Source organism: Notolepis coatsorum (genome assembly GCF_963971535.1).
Source record: "Notolepis coatsorum genome assembly, chromosome: 15".
NCBI lineage: Eukaryota > Metazoa > Chordata > Actinopteri > Aulopiformes > Paralepididae > Notolepis > Notolepis coatsorum.
The window spans coordinates 91,049,849-91,069,779 of NC_140179.1; the positions used below are offsets into that span (position 1 = coordinate 91,049,849).

At 42.5% G+C, this 19,931-nt stretch overlaps 1 protein-coding gene across 1 annotated transcript in view; it reads right to left on the bottom strand.

The window, feature by feature from the left end:
- Nucleotides 1-19,931, bottom strand: part of gramd4a (GRAM domain containing 4a) — a 146,651-nt gene that overhangs the window by 5,577 nt on the left and 121,143 nt on the right. The window contains exons 8-16 of the mRNA XM_084330783.1: nt 17,923-18,014; nt 16,174-16,265; nt 14,911-14,959; nt 13,761-13,832; nt 13,615-13,658; nt 13,342-13,451; nt 11,814-11,968; nt 5,982-6,126; nt 3,484-3,577 (exon numbers count right to left, since the gene is read on the bottom strand). Coding sequence (XP_084186909.1) covers nt 3,484-3,577; nt 5,982-6,126; nt 11,814-11,968; nt 13,342-13,451; nt 13,615-13,658; nt 13,761-13,832; nt 14,911-14,959; nt 16,174-16,265; nt 17,923-18,014 — 853 coding nt within the window. The remainder of the gene's footprint in view (nt 1-3,483; nt 3,578-5,981; nt 6,127-11,813; nt 11,969-13,341; nt 13,452-13,614; nt 13,659-13,760; nt 13,833-14,910; nt 14,960-16,173; nt 16,266-17,922; nt 18,015-19,931) is intronic.

A 19,931-nucleotide genomic window follows, 5' to 3' on the forward strand; every position in this document is an offset into this window, starting at 1 on the left:
ATGTACCTTTAGGCGGAACCTCTGAAAATAGGGCTATTAAAATAGTTCTTTGTGAGCTAAATGACACTTGACTATTTGCAGAACCACTCAAATCACAACATGGCACTCAATGCAATGCAAACCATTGGCGCAATCTCATCTGGAGAGGAGACAGAGAGAGAGAGACATGGATACAGAGAGAAAGGCAGAGGAGACAGAGAGAGAGAGACATGGATACAGAGAGAGAGAGACATGGATACAGAGAGAGAGAGAGACATGGATACAGAGAGAGAGAGATACATGGATACAGAGAGAGAGAAATGGATACAGAGAGAGAGAGGCAGAGGAGACGGAGAGAGAGAGACATGGATACAGAGAGAGAGAAACATGGATACAGAGAGAAAGAGACATGGATACAGAGAGAGAGGCAGAGGAGACAGAGAGAGAGAGACATGGATACAGAGAGAGAAAGACATGGATACAGAGAGAGAGACATGGATACAGAGAGAGAGAGACATGGATACAGAGAGAGAGAGACATGGATACAGAGAGAGAGAGGCAGAGGAGACGGAGAGAGAGAGACATGGATACAGAGAGAGAGAGACAGAGGAGACGGAGAGAGAGAGAGACATGGATACAGAGAGAGAGAGAGACATGGATACAGAGAGAGAGAGACATGGATACAGAGAGAGAGACATAGATACAGAGAGAGAGAGAGACATGGATACAGAGAGAGAGAGACATAGATACAGAGAGAGAGAGGCAGAGGAGACGGAGAGAGAGAGACATAGATACAGAGAGAGAGAGACATGGATACAGAGAGAGAGAGACATGGATACAGAGAGAGACAAACCACTTCACATCACTCTTTACAACTGTACCCCTGAATACAAAAACGGAAACCAGCCAGATATGTGAAAAATTACAAAAATGGGAAAATATCATAAAGGATAATCAAAACCCTCTAGACTTCCCAATCACAGAACAAGAGCTGAAATCAAAACTCCAGTGCCTTAAAGCTAGAAAGGCCTGTGGTACAGATGGCATATTAAATGAAATGATTAAACACAGCTCTGAAAAATTCCAATTGGCTATTTTAAAATTATTCAATTTGACACTAAATCTAGGCTATTTTCCTGATGTCTGGAATGAAGGACTCATAACCCCAATTTTCAAGAGTGGAGATAAACATGACCCAAAAAACTATAGGGGTATCTGTGTGACGAGTAATTTGGGCAAACTTCTATGTAGTATCATCAACACCAGACTCATAGAATTCCTTACAGAACACAGCGTTCTAAGTAAAAGCCAATTCGGATTCTTACCAAATTATCGTACCTCTGACCATATATACACTCTTAAAACCCTAATTGACATTCACGTAAAACAGAACAAAAACAAAATATATTCCTGCTTTGTCGATTTTGAAAAAGCTTTTGACTCAATTTGGCACAAAGGTCTTTTCTTCAAAATTCTAGAAAGTGGTGTTGGAGGAAATACATATGACTTGATCAAATCCATGTACACAAAAAACAGATGTGCTGTTAGAATTGGAAATAAAAGAACAAATTTCTTCACCCAGGGTCGCGGAGTCCGCCAGGGGTGCAATTTAAGCCCAACATTGTTTAATATATATATAAATGAATTAGCAAAGTTATTAGAACTTTCTACTGCACCCGGTCTGACTCTGCACGATACCAATGTAAAATTACTGATGTACGCAGATGATCTGGTTCTGCTGTCAGCCACTAAAGAGGGTCTACAACAGAACCTAGACATCCTCCACCAGTTCTGCCAGACATGGTCTCTGAACGTAAACATGAAGAAGACTAAAGTCATGATTTTTCAAAGGAGACACGAGTCTCAGAGTTCACATAATACATTTAAATTAGGCACACACATATTAGAAAACACAAAAAGCTACCCATATTTGGGATTGAAAATAAATCATAATGGAAACTTCAATATGGCTGTGAATGAATTGAAGGAGAAGGGAAGAAGGGCTTTTTATGCCATCAAAAGGAAAATTCCAATTGACATCCCAATTAGGACCTGGCTCAAAATTCTAAATTCCGTAATAAATCCAATAATATTATATGGCAGTGAAGTGTGGGGTCCATTAACTAACCAAGATTTCCCAAAATGGGAAAAACACCCATTAGAAGTACTGCATGCAGAATTGTGCAAAAACCTACTTAAGGTCCACAGACACACTGCCAATAATGCATGCAGGGCAGAACTTGGCCAATACCCCCTAATCATTCAAATTCAAAAGCGAGCCATAAAATTTTACACACACCTCCAATCAAGTGACCCCCACTCCTACCACTACAAAGCCCTTCAGAGCCAAGAGATGAACCCAGATAAGAGTCCCCTCTGCCAGCTAGTCAGAAAGCTCTGCCCACAAATGCTCCAGGACAGATACCAAAAAATCTGGCCCAACCAAATAATCTCAAAACAAAAAGAAAACTATATAGAATATTGGAACAAATCAACCAAATCTCAAAGTAAATTAGAATTCTATTTGACCCTAAACAGAGAGTACATGGTGGCAGAATACCTGACTACTGTGAATGAGATAAAATTAAGAAAAACATTGACACGGTACAGACTGAGTGGACATAGTCTAGCCATAGAAACAGGCCGTCACAGGCAAAACTGGCTGCCCAGAGAGGCCAGGCTGTGTTCACTTTGCCATCAGGGGGACATTGAGACAGAACCTCACTTCCTGCTATACTGTGAGAAATACAAGGACCTAAGAGAAGTCTTCTTTGATAAAATAAACAAAACTGATGCACAGTTTATCCATCTCCCTGATCACCAAAAGCTACTATACATGTGTGGGGAGAAAAGTCAGTGTACAGCATTAGCTGCAAAATATGTAGACGGTTGTCACAAAATAAGAGAACAAGCCCTGTAAATGTATCTGAATGGCCACACTTGAAAAATGACTACCCGATCGAGTGACTATTTTGTAAATTAATATGTTTCTTGTTGATTGTCCTTACTGTTATTACTAATATTATGATATTGTATTGCTTAATATATATGTTATTGTTTGTATGTTGAACTTGCTTTGGCAATAAGTATGTTAATATTTCATGCCAATAAAGCCTATTTGAATTGAATTGAATTGAGAGAGAGACATGGATACAGAGAGAGAGAGGCAGAGGAGACGGAGAGAGAGAGACATAGATACAGAGAGAGAGACAGACATGGATACAGAGAGAGAGAGACATAGATACAGAGAGAGAGAGAGACATAGATACAGAGAGAGAGAGAGAGAGAGAGAGAGACATGGATACAGAGAGAGAGAGGCAGAGGAGACGGAGAGAGAGAGACATAGATACAGAGAGAGAGAGACATAGATACAGAGAGAGAGAGACATGGATACAGAGAGAGAGAGACATAGATACAGAGAGAGAGAGACATAGATACAGAGAGAGAGAGACATGGATACAGAGAGAGAGACATGGATACAGAGAAGGTTGATGTCCTACTTACCTCTCTGTGACGTAGAGCACTCCGTTCCGGATGTAGTCCGTCGGCATCTTCCTGTCTCTGTTGATCAGGCAGCACCTCCAGCCGTTCTCACACACTGCCAGCAGCACAGAACAACACATCTCATGACAACGGCAACTCTATGGTTTGAAATATTAAAGGTAGGGATGTCCCGATCACATTTTTTTGCTCCCGATCCGATCCCGATCATGTGCTTTTGAGTATCTACCGATACCAAACTTTCCCGATCCGATCAAAAAATAAAAATAAAAATAATAATTTTATCCCAATTTCTCACATTACATTCACCCTGAATGTTGACGTTATCCAGGTGAAAAGTTAACTTCATTCAAGCGAGGCATTGCAATCCTTGACATAAATCATTTGATGTACAATTAAATCAAAGGAAATGCGTTTGGGTCTGAGAGTGTGGCTGGTCTGCCGTTCTGCAGCTGGATGCTATTGGTTTGTTTTGGCAAAATTCTTCTGCTCTGTGTGACAATAAATAAATGAATGATGATATGCAATTTAAAACCAAAACTAAGGCGTCAGTATGAGTTTAAGACGTGAACATGGTCATGTTTGTTGAATAAAAAAAAAAAAAAAAAAAAAAATCCAATATATATATATATATATTTTTTCCGATCTTCGGAAAATCACGTGATCGGATCGGGACATCCCTAATTAAAGGTATTTTAAATAAGGTATTTGATCAACCTACGACGAGTTACTAGAAGATGGTAACAATTAGGAATAGATACCGGTCTCCCCTCTGCGCCTCAATGATTCGCCACAGTGTATTTTAAAAGGGATAGTTGTGATTTCTTGAGCCTCATTACTTACTCACCAAAGATTATGTTGATTGGTAGAGTATCTTCTCAGCAATCCATGCTGTTCCTCATTCTAGCTCTGGCTAGCTAACTAAGGCTGAGACCACTTATCGATATATCGATAATTATTATTATAATTATTTTTAATACTTTATACTAGGGATGTCCGATATTAGCGGCCGATATTGGCATTAAAATGTGATATCGGAAAATATCGGTATCGGTTTAAATTTTTTTTTTTTTTTTTTACATTTCTATAACCTTTATTTACCCAGGCAAGCAAGTAAGAACAAATTCTGATTTTATTTATTGTCAAAAGTATGCATAATGTTAATGTGTTCATTCCACGACAAGAGATATGTAATGTTAATTACCTGAAATTATTCCGTTTTTTGGGGGGGGGGGGGAGACCCTGCATATATCGGTATCGGTTGATATCGGTATCGGAAATTAAGAGTTGGACAATATCGGTATATCGGTAAAAAAGCCAATATCGAGCATCCCTACTTTATACTGTACTAAAATACTAGGTCTTGTGGCATGTTTTAGTTAAAACATCCCCATTTCATGTAAATTCAGTTGAATCGCAACTCTGCACTGTGCATTCAATATGCAGTGCACTCCTCCATCACATCCAGAGACCACCGACTATAAAATGAGAAGGATCACTGTGGTAGTTTTGAATGGGGAAATCTGTAACACTAAAGATGGCGGCAACAACAAAGAATTGCTGCAAAATAAACATAAATTTGTTGTTTAAATAATATTTTGTATACTAATAAAAACATCTATATTTATCGATAATTTGGTCCCGATTTATCAATTCTTCCAAATGGCATATCGTCTCAGCCTTATAGCTGACTAATGCAAAGTCAAGGGGGTCGAGCTCCTGTCTGTACAAGCAGACTGAGGCTCGCTGAATATTCCATAGTGTACACAAGGTACATTTCAGCGAGCCAGTTTGTACAGACTAGAGCTTGACCTCATTGACTTTACATTGGTTTGTGGCCAACTCTCCAGAGCTAGTATGAGGAATTAATGACTTAAGACACACGATGGTCTATTGGATATTACAAAGTTGCATCATCTCTACAGTAAGGTAAAAGGACTTCACGCAAATCCGCAAGTTGGATGAACATATTTCATGATTTGAAAATAGTATGAGAAATGGGTAAATTAGACTTAGGAACTATTCTACTAGCCTCTGTACACAGACAGGCCGCTAAAACAATCTGTTTTAAACAGCTTTGAGGGTAAATGGATTGCGTTTATATAGCTTTTTTCCCCAAATAACTTTACAACTTGTGCCAACCTGCTCATCTGGAGCAGTTAGGGGTTAAGTGTCTTGCTCAAGGACACGCTGCCAATCAAACCGGAAACCTTCTGATTACCAAACGACGGCTCTACCTCCTGAGCCACTGCCGCCCACTTTGATAAGCATGGCATATACAGCATACTGCCCTTCACATTGGAGGCAGAGAGGCAAGATTGGTGCCAGTCTTTATGGCCTTTATTTGCCAGAATGTCTATGTATTTCTTTAAAACACCATTGAGCAAACACAATTTGGATCGGTTTCCCAACATCATGCTATTGCTACAATCTTCTTTGGTCCATTCTAAGACAGGGTGATCCTTGTCCAGATAATACTTGAGTTGGCCTCTGCGTCTCACCTGATAGGGGGCGCTCCATCTCGGGCAGGTTGAAGACCTCGTGGAAGGCCCCCTTCTTGGTGCAGTAGGCACGACCCGTCTCCTCCTCCCTGCTCAGGCCACTCGGGATGGTCGCCAGGTTACTACGAGACGCCATCGGCTGAATCTAGAGAGAGACAGAGTGAGAGAGAGACAGAGAGAGAGAGAGAGAGAGAGAGAGAGAGAGAGAGAGAGAGAGAGAGAGAGAGAGAGAGAGAGAGAGAGAGAGAGAGAGAGAGAGAGAGACAGAGAGAGAGACAGAGAGACAGAGTGAAAGAGAGAGAAAGACAGACAGAGAGAGAGAGACAGACAGACAGAGTGAGAGAGAGAGACAGTCAGAGAGAGAGAGACAGACAGACAGAGAGAGAGAAAGACAGACAGAGAGAGACAGAAAAAGATACAGAGAGATACAGAGACACAAAAAGAGACAGACACCGAAAGGAGAGAGAGACAGAGACACACAGAGAGAGAGAGACCGAGATAGATACAGAGAGAGAGATACAGAGAGAGAGACAGAGAGAGAGAGAGACAGAGAGAGAGAGAGAGAGAGAGAGAGAGAGGGACAAGGTACCATAGAAGGACAATGGGGGGAGGAGATAAAGAGGGAGCAGGAAGAGAGAAGAGGAAGAGGAGAGAGATGAGGATGGAGAGAGGGGTGGATGGAGAGATAGAAGAGGGCGAGAGGGGGTTGAGGAGGACAGAGGATACAGGATAGAGTGTTGAGAGATGAGAGTCTGGAGCAGAGAGAGACTGGTGCTACACCACCTCCTGCCGTCCAATAGCAGCCCACCTAACGGAAGCTCTTACTTTGCCTCGTCAGAAAGTAGAGCTAATTTTTCATCAACATCAAAAGTAAAGTTAAAGGGATAGTTCAGATTTTTTTAACTCACCAATGATGGTGTTGATCGGTAGAGTCTTTTCTCAGCACAATCGACACTGTTCCTCATACTAGGTCCGGTTTGTGGTTGTAAGGAGGAAAAGCATGGATCGTGCCGAGAATCCGTCTCATCCATCAACATCGCCGTTAGGCCCGGGGGTTCCAAAAATCGGAACCATCCCTTTAAAGTTATGCTATTTTCTGATCTAGTAGCCTTGCAAAGTGTCTAAAGGAGCAGCCGCGGAGGTGCGGGGTGGGGAGGGTCTCGTGCAAAGCCAAGAGCAAAGGTCCCTCTCTGGCCTCGCCATGTTGCCCATACTTCATAATATTACATAACAGTACAGTACAGCTGCTAGGGGGCGCCATCTGTTAGTCTAATGGTCCAAGTGAAAATACATATCATATCATAGTGTAATCATGACCATGTATCATCAAGCCCTACGGTACGGTGTGTGTCATTTGGCAGATTAGTAAACCAATGGCGGGGTTAGGAGAGCGGTTACAACGGTAAGTTGGCATGCCGATGAATGCAGTTCCCTGTCATGCTCAGGCAAGACACAACCTTGGGTAGTGTACACTTGAAAGACACAACCTTGGGTAGTGTACACTTGGAAGACACAACCTTGGGTAGTGTACACTTGAAAGACACAACCTTGGGTAGTGTACACTTGGAAGACACAACCTTGGGTAGTGTACACTTGAAAGACACAACCTTGGGTAGTGTACACTTGGAAGACACAACCTTGGGTAGTGTACACTTGGAAGACACAACCTTGGGTAGTGTACACTTGGAAGACACAACCTTGGGTAGTGTACACTTGAAAGACACAACCTTGGGTAGTGTACACTTGAAAGGGCCCTTGTCTTACTGCTGCTCACCTGGTGATCAAGGCGGAGTTCTAAAGACACAGCCATATCCATTTAGTGAATGATTCGTATTTTCTTCTTAGATGTTAATACTGGGATCACTCAAATTTGCAGGATTCTTTTAGCTAAAGCTAACCTACACAACAAGCAAATGTTACTAAGAAACTGTACTACAACTAACGACTATGTAGGTGAAATAAAGTGGAATGTACGGATTCAGCAAGCTACTATTAAAGGGATAGTTCAGATTTTTGGTACCGTGGCCCTATTTCTTACTCACCAATGATGGATGCCGACGCGTAGAGTCCTTTTCTTAGCACAATCCATGCTGTTCCTCATACTGGTTTGTGGCTAACTATCCAGAGCTTAGTATGGATTGTGCTGAGAAAGGACTTTTTTTTTGTATCAACATCAACATCATTGAAATAGTGTTGTACAAATCTGAACGTCTCTAAGGGGAGAATATATGTGTCATGCGTTACAGCTGGTTAAATACAACACAGTTCTCACAGGGCATGTCTGTGAATTTTGATATTATGATCATTTCAAACCGTTTCACACATGGACAGCCCAAATAATGGTGAATATTAAAGATCCCCTCCAGATGTATTTTAACCCGTGAACATTTGTCTATATTGAATAACAAATTTGTGCCCGACGGCACACATTTACCCTCATTAAGAATGCAAGGATCTATGAATATGCAAATTGTCAACAAGCACCCATTGATATTTACAGGGAATTCTAAGCCGGCATCTTATATCCTTTCAAGACGTGTCAATATCTACGTTTTCTGTGTATGCTGAAGCTAAAGGTGTCAAGTTACCACATATTGGCCCATGATTATATTATTAGTGAGTGACATGCAACCCAGGTTTCAGGGAAGTACAGCGAAGCACTCTCTCTCTCCAGGAGCATAATGTGAAAAAGATGTTCTGGTGACAAGTTCTTCACCAATAACAATCTGTATAGTCAAAGTTATGCCTCCAAGAGGAGTTAAACATAAAAGAAAAAACACGTCTTTGATTGGAGGGGATCTTTACATTCTAGCCAATGGCCAATAATATGACACTTTGAGCCATTTGTTTGCAAACACTTGAGCTCACGAGGTGTGTCACGGCCCACGCCCACTCACAAACTGCACACGCTCATTTCCACATACACACTTACTGCACTCTCTCTCGTACACACACACACACAGAGCTCAGCGTCAGCTGGTGACACACTCAGGCACTAGTAATTAAGCCGAGGGGAGAGTCCCTACCTTCTCAGAGCCAGAGAGCTGAGAGAAAGAGACAACAGAACATACCTGTGACCGTCACCACAGCAAAGACAGAAGCAAGCAGACGTACAAATTGCGCATATGTGCACACACACACACACACACACACACACACACACACACACACACACACACACACACACACACACACACACACACACACACACACACACACACACACACACACACACACACACACACACACACACACACACACACACACACACACACACACACACACACACACACACACAGCGAGGGCAGATATTAACGGGAAAACCCACCCTAAAACAATCATTTACATTGTGTTATTCCAATGGTCTTGGACAGTTAGGCCAATACCTATAAACAACTTTATGGGCTCATAAAAGTTTTGGTTGAGCCATTACATCCAAATTTGTTTTATTTAAATGTATCCCATATCCCAGTAAAATCACCAGGGGTACTGTCATACTGTCATCATATCGCATTAAAATCACCATGGGTACTGTCATACTGTCATCATATCGCATTAAAATCACCATGGGTACTGTCATACTGTCATCATATCGCATTAAAATCACCATGGGTACTGTCATACTGTCATCATATCCCATTAAAATCACCATGGGTACTGTCATACTGTCATCATAGCCCAGTAAAATCACCATGGTTACTGTCATAGTGGAAGTTGTTCCACTACTCACTGTCTATGGAGCAGCCCCAGGATTCATTCTATTTAGGGTGGATTGTCCCTTTAAGTGAAATATGTAAAAAGAAATGAGTGAATACAATGTTCTATCAAGAGGCTAATGCAGAGGATCAGTAGATTCAATCAGATTTAGTCGGGAGCCACTGGTCATAATGGAAATGGACGTACTGTATATATTGTGCTATACTCAAAAGGACCAAACCAGTCTTTTTGATAATGTGAGTTACAGATTCTTGCCTTCTTTTGACATAATATTTGACTGTTAATGATTTTGTATAGATATAATATATGTTGTGTGTTATGTTGAGTATATAGTTTAGTTTAGTTCATAGTTCATAGCTTATTCGCATAGCATAGTTTGTATAGATAGAATATACGTTGTGTATCATGTTTAGTTTTATAATTTAGTTTATAAACTCCATCACAAACCTCAGTCCAAAACTAAACAAAAAGTAATGCCAAGCAGGACTCTTTAGCCTAGAGGTCACCGTTTGACGGCCTTAGATATTCTACCTTTAACCCTTTCACTGCCACACGACAGCAGGTTAACCCTTTACTATCACACTACAGACGGTTAACCGTCTGTAGTGTGATAGTAAAGGGTTAACCTGCTGTCGTGTGGCAGTGAAAGGGTTAACATTCTGTGTATTGTCGCAGTGAAAGGGTTAACCATTTGGTAGTGCGGCAGTGAAAGGGTTAAGGCACATGTTCAGATGGAAGCCAAAAGCAATGGTGAATCTGCAGAAAATAACTTTAATTCTTCAGTAGCGGTAAAAGATGATGTGAAAAGGGTGCCTTGCTTTTTTTTTTTTTTTTTTTTTTTACTTTGACCAGACAGCTGGTTCTTTTTAGCGTTTATCGCTTTTTCTGGTCAAGCATGACCGACAGAAACAGGTTGAATGGGATATAGATCAGGGGAAGACACTCTGAGAAAATACGGCGAGTCCGGGAGTCGAACTCGTGTACCCCAGATCCGTGACGCGCACGGTTGTCCCCGACGCCGAAATAGCGCCGAGATACGCGGTGAGCTACTGGAGCTCCCGGGTGCCTTGCTTTTTGTCCTTTAAGAGCGAGCCTCATGGCCGGCTATGACAAGAAACTGTGGGCAGGAGAGTTGGTCATGGTGCTGTATGCAACACTGTCGTGTGCTCTTTTGTGACGCGTGTGTGTGTGTATGTGTCAAATGATTGGTGCGTTAGTGCGTTTGTGCATTTTAGGACTAACTATCCTATTTGTAATTCACTTAAGTTATTGTCATGGCGATATGATTTGCAACATTATGTCACTACATTCCCTTTTGAATCCCCAGTGATGACTGATCTGCTGGTTTTATACAGGCCTCCTGTTTCTACAGCTATAGTCAAGTAAATGTGTCACACTCGTACTTTGACGTGTCTCCATTACCAGAGATCACCCCTTTAACAAGTCTTGTGTGCATAAAGTGTATGTATGGGAGATCTCAGCCTACCTTTCCCACTGCCACCGATGTTGAAAGGGGGTGGAAATATAAAAGTCGCTAGACATTGGTAATTCACCCGTGTGAAAATCACTCATTATTTATTTTCCACTAACGTTACTAAAAACTTTACTACAAGCTACTCTACTCAAGCAGCAACCAAGTTCAAGTTCAAGTTTCAAGTTTGTTTATTATTTTGTCCTTTACGGTGAAATGCTTGGTTCTGTATGAGCCCCTGAGAGTGCGCTTCATATAGTAAAAAAGTAAGTAAAAAAGTAAGTTAAAGAGGAATATACAATATACAATCAATCTGGAGACAATAACAACTACAGTGGTTTCCAGAAGGCTGAATTATTATGCCCGGACACCTTCAAACAACTTCTCTAGTCCCATGGAGTGTGTTCCACCCCTTTTCAACATCAGTGGCAGTTTGAATGGTGTTTAGTAAGGTAACCTGAGATCAGCAACAAAAAACTATGAACACAACATTTATCAAAGACAGGGGCAAACTCTGGTAACGGTGAGAGGTCAATACTAGACTGGTATTGTCCTTTAAACAAATTAAAAATAAAACGCTCCATAATAGTATGCAAGCATTTGCGTGCCTCTCTTGAGTATGTGTGTGAGTTTGGTCCTCTCACCCGTCGGGTCATGATGGCGTTGCTCCGCTCTTTGAGCTGCGGGTCGGTGGGCAGGCCGGTCCAGATGATGTAGTACGTGTCATACTTGTCCCTCAGCTTGGGACAACTCTTGAAGAGGAAGTCAATGATGAAGAACTTGATGCCAGCATACAAGCCTGGGGAGAGGAGAGGGAGAGGAGGGGGAGAGATGAAGAGAGGGGGAGGGATAGAGATAGAGGAGGAGAGGGGGAGAGGAGGAGGAGAGGGGGAGAGATAGAGGAGGAGAGGGGGAGAGGGTGAGAGAGGGGGAGGGATGAAGAGAGGGGGAGGGATAGAGATAGAGGAGGAGAGGGGGAGAGGAGGAGGAGAGGAGGAGAGGAGGAGGAGAGGGGGAGAGGGATAGAGATAGAGGAGGGGGAGAGATGAAGAGAGGGGGAGGGATAGAGATAGAGGAGAGGGGGAGAGGAAGAGGAGAGGGGGGAGAGGGGGGGGATAGAGATAGAGGAGTAGAGGGGGAGAGGAGGAGAGAGAGAAGAGGGAGAGGAGAGACAGGAGGAGGAGAGAGAGGAGAGAGACAGATGAGGAGAAGAGGGAGAGATGAGGAGAGGTAGAGAGAGACAGATGAGGAGAAGAGGGAGAGATGAGGAGGAGAAAGGGAGATAAACAGAGGAAGAGAGACAGATGAGGAGAAGAGGGGGATGGAAAAAAAGAGGGTGTGAGAGAGAGTGAACTATTATAAATGAATCCTTCATGACAACAATGTTGGCGGTTCAAAAGCAATCAATGTGCAATCGATGTCCTTTTAATGACACATTTTATTTTTCGTATTTCAATACAGAGGTGAAAAGTAACTCATTATAATTACTCTAATTAGGTATGTACTTCCACTCGCATTGTTGTTGTGGGTCATCTTTTATTGTTAGTGACCATCCCCCGAAACATGGATCAAGTAGAGAGAGAGAGAGAGAGAGAGAGAGAGAGAGAGAGAGAGAGAGAGAGAGAGAGAGAGAGAGAGAGAGAGAGAGAGAGAGAGAGAGAGAGAGAGAAAAAGAGACTGTGGGGTGCAAAGGTACACGTATCCGTACCGAACCGAACCGTTTCAGTGTGTACCGTACCGTACCGTACGGCTGTGTAGTGTACCGAACGAATACAACGGTATGTTAACCACTAACGACCGCCCACCGGGGGCTGTTTTTTCCCCCACAATCTAATATAATTATTATTATAATTTTTTTTATTTACAAGTCGATATATTAATTTCAATATAGAATATTCGTTGACAGCCCTACAAGTACCATTACACACTACATCACCCCTGAGTGGAACATGGAAAGCCAAACTTTCCCCCACTGTACCGAAAACCCGTAAACCGAACCTCGACTTCAAAACCGAGGTACGTACCGTGCCGTGGTTTTTGTGTACCGTTACACCCCTAAGACACACACACACACACACAAAGAGAGAAGCATAGAGAGAGAGAGAGAGACAAAGGTAGAGAGAGACAGGTAGAGACAAAGAGAGGTAGAGAGAGAGGTAATGCGTGTCTCACCCATCATAAAGCCCAACAGTTTGTATGGCATCACACAGGAGGTGATGAATGTCATCCAGAGACAGACGTAGAGCTTCTGAGTGCTGTCCGGCTGGACCCACATGAACAGACTAACACACACACACACACACAGACAGACACAGGTAGGGAGAGGGACACGATCAGCACGGACGCCCAAATAGAATATTATTGTTATTCAGTGACTGACTCTACATCTACATTGACCACCGGTGACCCCACAGGACCATGTGACCTCTCACTACTTTCCCTTACTTCTTTATCTTCTCCAAAACGTCAGCCATCTTCCCAAAAAGGTTCTAAGATGAGAGAAAAAAAAAACAAGAATGATTTGCACAAAATGGGAATAAAGGGATGGTTTGTGTGATGTGTGTGTGACGGACTGACAAAGAGTGACGTACCTGTGCTTTCTGTGCGACGTCGAGCACGAGCTGAAACTTCTCAGACACAGTCAAGTCCTCCTTAGGAGCTTCCTACAGGAAACAAAACACTCCAGAAGTCAAGTGGTTTCGTCAGCCACGGCCCAGTGTCCTGAGGGCTACTGCGGCACGTCCAACTTCCAGCCAACGCAGAGGACGACCACATAGACAATAGCATCACTCTCAGAGATGCTTAATAAAAGGAACATATGGCTGTTTTTTTTTTTTTTTTTTTTATATATATATAGCGCTTTTATCCAAAGCGCTTTACAATTTGTTACTCACATTTCACCCAATCACTCACACATTCACACACCGACGGCGGATGCAAACCAATGCAAGGTGCCAACCTGCTCATCGGGAGCAATTAGGAGGGGTTAAGTGTCTTGCTCAAGGACACATCGACACGCTGCCCGGGAGGAGCGGGAATCAAACCGGGAACCTCCGGATTGCCAGACGACTGCTCTACTACCTCCCGAGCCACTGTCGGCCCTGAACATCCAACATCAAACATCCAATCTTTCGCCGTCGACTAAAGACGCACTTCTTCAACCATTATCTGAAATAATAATAAAAAAAATAATAAAAGAAATATATATATATATCTAACCCTAACTAACCTTACTGTCATGCACTTGTCCTAATACACTAACCTACACTGTAACACGCAACACTTTGATGAACATTGTTACTCAGCTGATAAGAGTTGTGCACTTCCTGATGACCTGTCGTACAGAACTTGTAAGTCGCTTTGGATAAAAGCGTTCAGCTAAATGACTAAATGTAAATGTAAATGTAAACATGCCAACATGATGCGCTTATCGTCTTCTCCACAGCCAGAGAAGAAGATATATTCCAATTTCCTCTCTGTGCGTTCAGTGGAACGCTATCCGGCTGCAAGCTAGCCTAGGTTAGCACAAAGGAATGGACATGGACCACTAGCCTAGCTTAAACCTCTCAAGTGTTTGTTTTTTTGGCCAACAGCCTACAGGCTAGCTGGTTCCGTCTCTGCTTCCATTGAAGGCTATAGCTTGCAGCCCGGATGGATTTCTGCTGCCTGAACCAGAAGAACAAACTCTCGCTCACAGGGTCACAGGCTCACAGGGTCACATGACGGGACGTGACGTCTTACCATGGGTTCCGAGACCTCAGGCACAATGCTCCACTGGATCCTCCAACCTCTGCAATGGTGGAATAAAGAGAGTCAGGATGAACTTATTGACTTACCGGTAACTAAAGGTCACACTAAACTATTTCAGATACTGAAGCGGTGTTGATATGGCTTTCAGATACTGAAGTGGTGTTGATATGGCTTTCAGATACTGAAGTGGTGTTGATATGGCTTTCAGATACTGAAGTGGTGTTGATATGGCTTTCAGATACTGAAGTGGTGTTGATATGGCTTTCAGATACTGAAGTGGTGTTGATATGGCTTTCAGATAGTGAAGTGGTGTTGATATGGCTTTCAGATAGTGAAGTGGTGTTGATATGGCTTTCAGATACTGAAGCGGTGTTGATATGGCTTTCAGATACTGAAGCGGTGTTGATATGGCTTTCAGATACTGAAGCGGTATTTAGTTATAACATGGCAGTGAATGTCTCAGCTTCTTACCAACCTGCGGTGTTAAGTGAACCCTGAACCCTCAAATCAAAAGGAAATATTTGTGGACTGGAGTTGTGGACAGGCTGCAGACAGAGAGGTAATGAAACTTGTATATTATTATATTATAGAATGCAACAATCTATTTAATACACTCTAAATGCTAAATGTGGCTAACTCTAACAGTAAACCTTTTTACATGAAATACAGCCCAAAAACCTTAAAAGACCCCACTGACAAACACACTTTACAAACATTTGCTTATTAAATAGATTGTTGCATTCTATAATATAATAATACTAAAGTTTCATTACCTCTGCGTCTGCAGCCTGTCCACAACTCCACAGTCCACAAACATTTCCTTTTGTAAAACAACACATTGACAATACTAACGATAAAAACGGTGAACAGATTAACAATACAAACTTTTTTTTTTAAAGTAATTCAAAAATAAATAAAAAAACGTGACAATAAAGTTGTTTAATTGACGGGAGAAAAGTTGCTAAACTCAATGTATTGTGATACAGTAGGACCGGAAGAAGTCTACGAGGGCTAAAGACGTAACCGGATAATGACACCCCCACATTGTGCAAGTGGAGAATTGACCTGTCTCAAACCCTGCCCTCTTTTCTTGATCCTCCAATCACAACTGTCGCTTACCTCGGACAAACCAGGTTTGTCCGAGGTAAGCGACAGTTGTGATTGGAGGATCAAGAAAAGGGGCAGGGTTTGAGACAGGTCCATTGGGAGCAGAGCTGGTGAGTGTCAGTGTGAAGGTAGAGGTGAGCGTGTTACCTGGCGATGAGGTAGTTCAAGGACAGTCTCAGGATGGCGAGGAAGAGGAGCATGGGGATGGCCCAGCCGTGCCACGCAGCGTGCATGTAGATCTGTGGCCAGAGGGGTAAGCAAGCACGTCACTTGATGTACAGGACAATATACTGTCCATATCCAAAGCCCTAAGTGGAACAGGACCAAGCTACATTGCCAATTCCCTTGTCAACTAACATGCCCCCAAGAAAGATATGATTTGAAATGTATTTGAAGGATAAACCCCTTGAGATATGCCATCTCGTTTTCGAGGGGGTCTTAACATACTCGGGGGGTTAACATAAAATACAATACATAACAAAACAAAACAAAACACAGGACAACTAAATACACTTATTACATGACGTTTTAACATTCGCGAAAATGCTTGATTGTGATTGGTCAATAGCGCTCGGTTGCCCATAGCAGCGGTCAGTTATTTTTCGATAACTGACCGCTGTCAGGGGCAACCGAGCAATAATGACCGCTGTTCGCAGCCGGAGCAATCAAGCATTTAGATCACAGTCATGAAAGCTGCTCAGCATATGCACAGCTGCACTCATCAGTGCAAGCTGCCGGCGATGACAGCGCGGAGCCACAGAACAGAACAACTGCGTCTGCATTTGATCTCGTCTTGTCGATGGTGTAAAATGAATTAGGTATATTGTTAGTAAGTTAGCCATGTAATAAGCGGGATAATGTATAGCTATACTCGAGATAGCGAGGTGCCTCGGTATTCTAAACTCCGTGTTGGTCAACTATTTTGCGACAATGACCTCGTAGCTATACATTATCCCTTACTTATACACTGACAGACGCTCTCCCAAGCTCACCCCCACAGTCCACACTGATTCCTCCTAAGAGGATCATGTTCCCATATAAGTGATGATCATCTACTACTGAAGGTTCCCAGCAACAGCCTAAAGAAAACCAGGGATGCAGCCATTGCTAAGTATGCACCAAAGCTGTGGAACACTTTACCTATATGGACATTAGGGAGGCTAGATCACTAAATATGTTCAAAAGTAAGCTCAAAACGTATGCCTTCACCTTAGCCTTTTAATGCTCACTACATCCACACTGTGATTATTGTATTGTACATGAGAGCTATTGTATTGTTATTCATGCTGCTATTTCTATGCTATTTCTATTGTTTTACTTTATTCCGTCTTGTATGAAAGGTTCTATACAAATAAAGTGTATTATTATTATTATTATTATTATTATTATTATTATTATTATTATTATTATTATTATTATTATTATTATTATTACTACTGGTGTTTTGTATTATTAAGACTTCCCTCAGTGACAATAGGCCCTTTTCCCCAGCAACTGGGTAAACACAGGTATGACTAAAGCACAACATTAATTATGCTTCTGTTCCATTTAAGTGTGCCAGGGACTTGATAGTGTGCATACTGGCTCACTGGAATGGCGATAGCGCACCTAAATGGAACGCAACCAATATTATTAGGTACACCTGTGTTTACCCGGTTATGACATGTCAAAATGGCCACTGTGACTGCGCTGGTGGAGTGTTTGTGGACCAACTCGTATGGAAATGCAGACAAGTTGTAACTGTGCGTGTGTGTTATATAACCCAGTTTTTCACAGGGTATGACACGTTACGACAGCAGTGACACCTCCTCCATCTAGCATGGAATGGTCCACTTATCCCCTTTAATCTAGAACACATGAATAACATCATGAATTATGAAGAGCGTGTGCACTCACAATGAAGGCAATAGCCGATGTGTAGATAGAGTGCCAGTTGGACAAGGCAGAGAGGTTCCTTAAGAAGTTGGTGACGGGTCTGGATCCTCTCTCTGAAATAACAGTCAAATCAATCAGATTTATTTATATAGCACATTTAACATGACACATGTCAACCAAAGTGCTGTACAGAGGGTAGATACATAGATACATCTAGACCAGGGGTTCCCAAACTTTTCAGGCCAGGGCCCAGAAAATAAGGCGTCAGAGAGCCGCGGCCCAATGCACATCGTCAGGCTTTTTTTTTTTTTTTTTTTTGTCAGGCGACTGATTTTTTAAGCCAAATATCACTTCAATCCTATTAAGTTAGTTCAAGTTAGTTATTCATTTATATGTGCTATTTATGAGAGGGCTAACTTGTTGCAAAATAATAATGATAATAATCATAGCCTCATTAAAATACTATTGTTGCTTCGGTTGTTTTCAGCGTTTTATGTGCATAATCTGTTATTTAGTTTGAAATGTTCGTTGAAATAAGTAGATTTTTCGTTTTTGTTTATTTATTAAGTTAATATAAAACCATATAGTCACATTTTAGAATACAATAGAATAGAATTTTAGAATACAACTAGAAACACTGCCCTGGCCTGCTTCTAAGTTCAGTGGCCTGAAAAAAAAAGAAAAAAGAAAAAAAGAAAAAATAAGAAATATTTTCTTTTTCTTTTTTTTATTTATTTATAAAAAAAAATTTTAAATCATCTCGCGGCCCACCCGTGGCTGCTCGCGGCCCACCTTTGGGTCGCGACCCCGACTTTGGGAACCACTGATCTAGACAACAATCACAACTCCGTTTTACGGGAGGACACACAGGCAAGCACACAGGAACACGGGGCATGAGTCAGTGAACATCGGGAAAAGCCAATAGAAGTGGGTTTTGAATCTATAGATTTGAAGGCATCTATCGAGGGGGCGAGCCTAATGGAGGTGGGGATGCTGTTCCACAGTTCAGGGGCTGCGACAGCAAAGGCACACCCCCTCCCCCTGAGTTAGACCTCCGGACTGTTAGGAGCCTCTGATCGGCTGATCTGAGGGACCTGGTGTTGGAATAGGGGGATAGGAGGTCTACAGTGGCAGATACAGTGGCAGAGTAGAGTGCTCTAGTCAGCCTGTTTGTGGTCAATGTGCACATTAAACGAACACGCCAACATTATGGGAAATAATACCGTCTTCTCCAGAGTCAGAAAAGAAGATGGATACCAATGTATTCTCTGTGCGTTCAGTAGAGAGCTATCCGGCTGACCAGCTAGCCTAGCACAAATGGATGGAAGTGGATACGACCTACCTTAAAACTACGGGAGAGGTGTTAAACAGTTAAGCTAGCTGATCCGTATCCACTTCCGTTCATTTGGTGTGGAAATTGGTATCTATTTTCTTGTCTGACTCTGGAGAGGAGTCAGTGCCTTTCCAGGGAACATCTCAATCGAATTTGTGTTTCTATTTGTCAATACTAAAAAGTATATATTATTTTGTTTATTTAGTGTGTTAAAAGTATATTTCTACCTATACAGTCTGACACGCTGCCTGGAGCTGCCCAGCACAACTACAGTCTGACACACTGTCTGGAGCTGCCCAGCACAACTACAGTCTGACACACTGTCTGGAGCTGCCCAGCACAACTACAGTCTGACACACTGTGTCTGGAGCTGCCCAACACAACTACAGTCTGACACACTGTCTGGAGCTGCCCAGCACAACTACAGTCTGACACACTGTGTCTGGAGCTGCCCAACACAACTACAGTCTGACACACTGTCTGGAGCTGCCCAGCACAACTACAGTCTGACACACTGCTGTCTGGAGCTGCCCAGCACAACTACAGTCTGACACACTGTCTGGAGCTGCCCAGCACAACTACAGTCTGACACACTGTCTGGAGCTGCCCAACACAACTACAGTCTGACACACTGTCTGGAGCTGCCCAGCACAACTACAGTCTGACACACTGTGTCTGGAGCTGCCCAGCACAACTA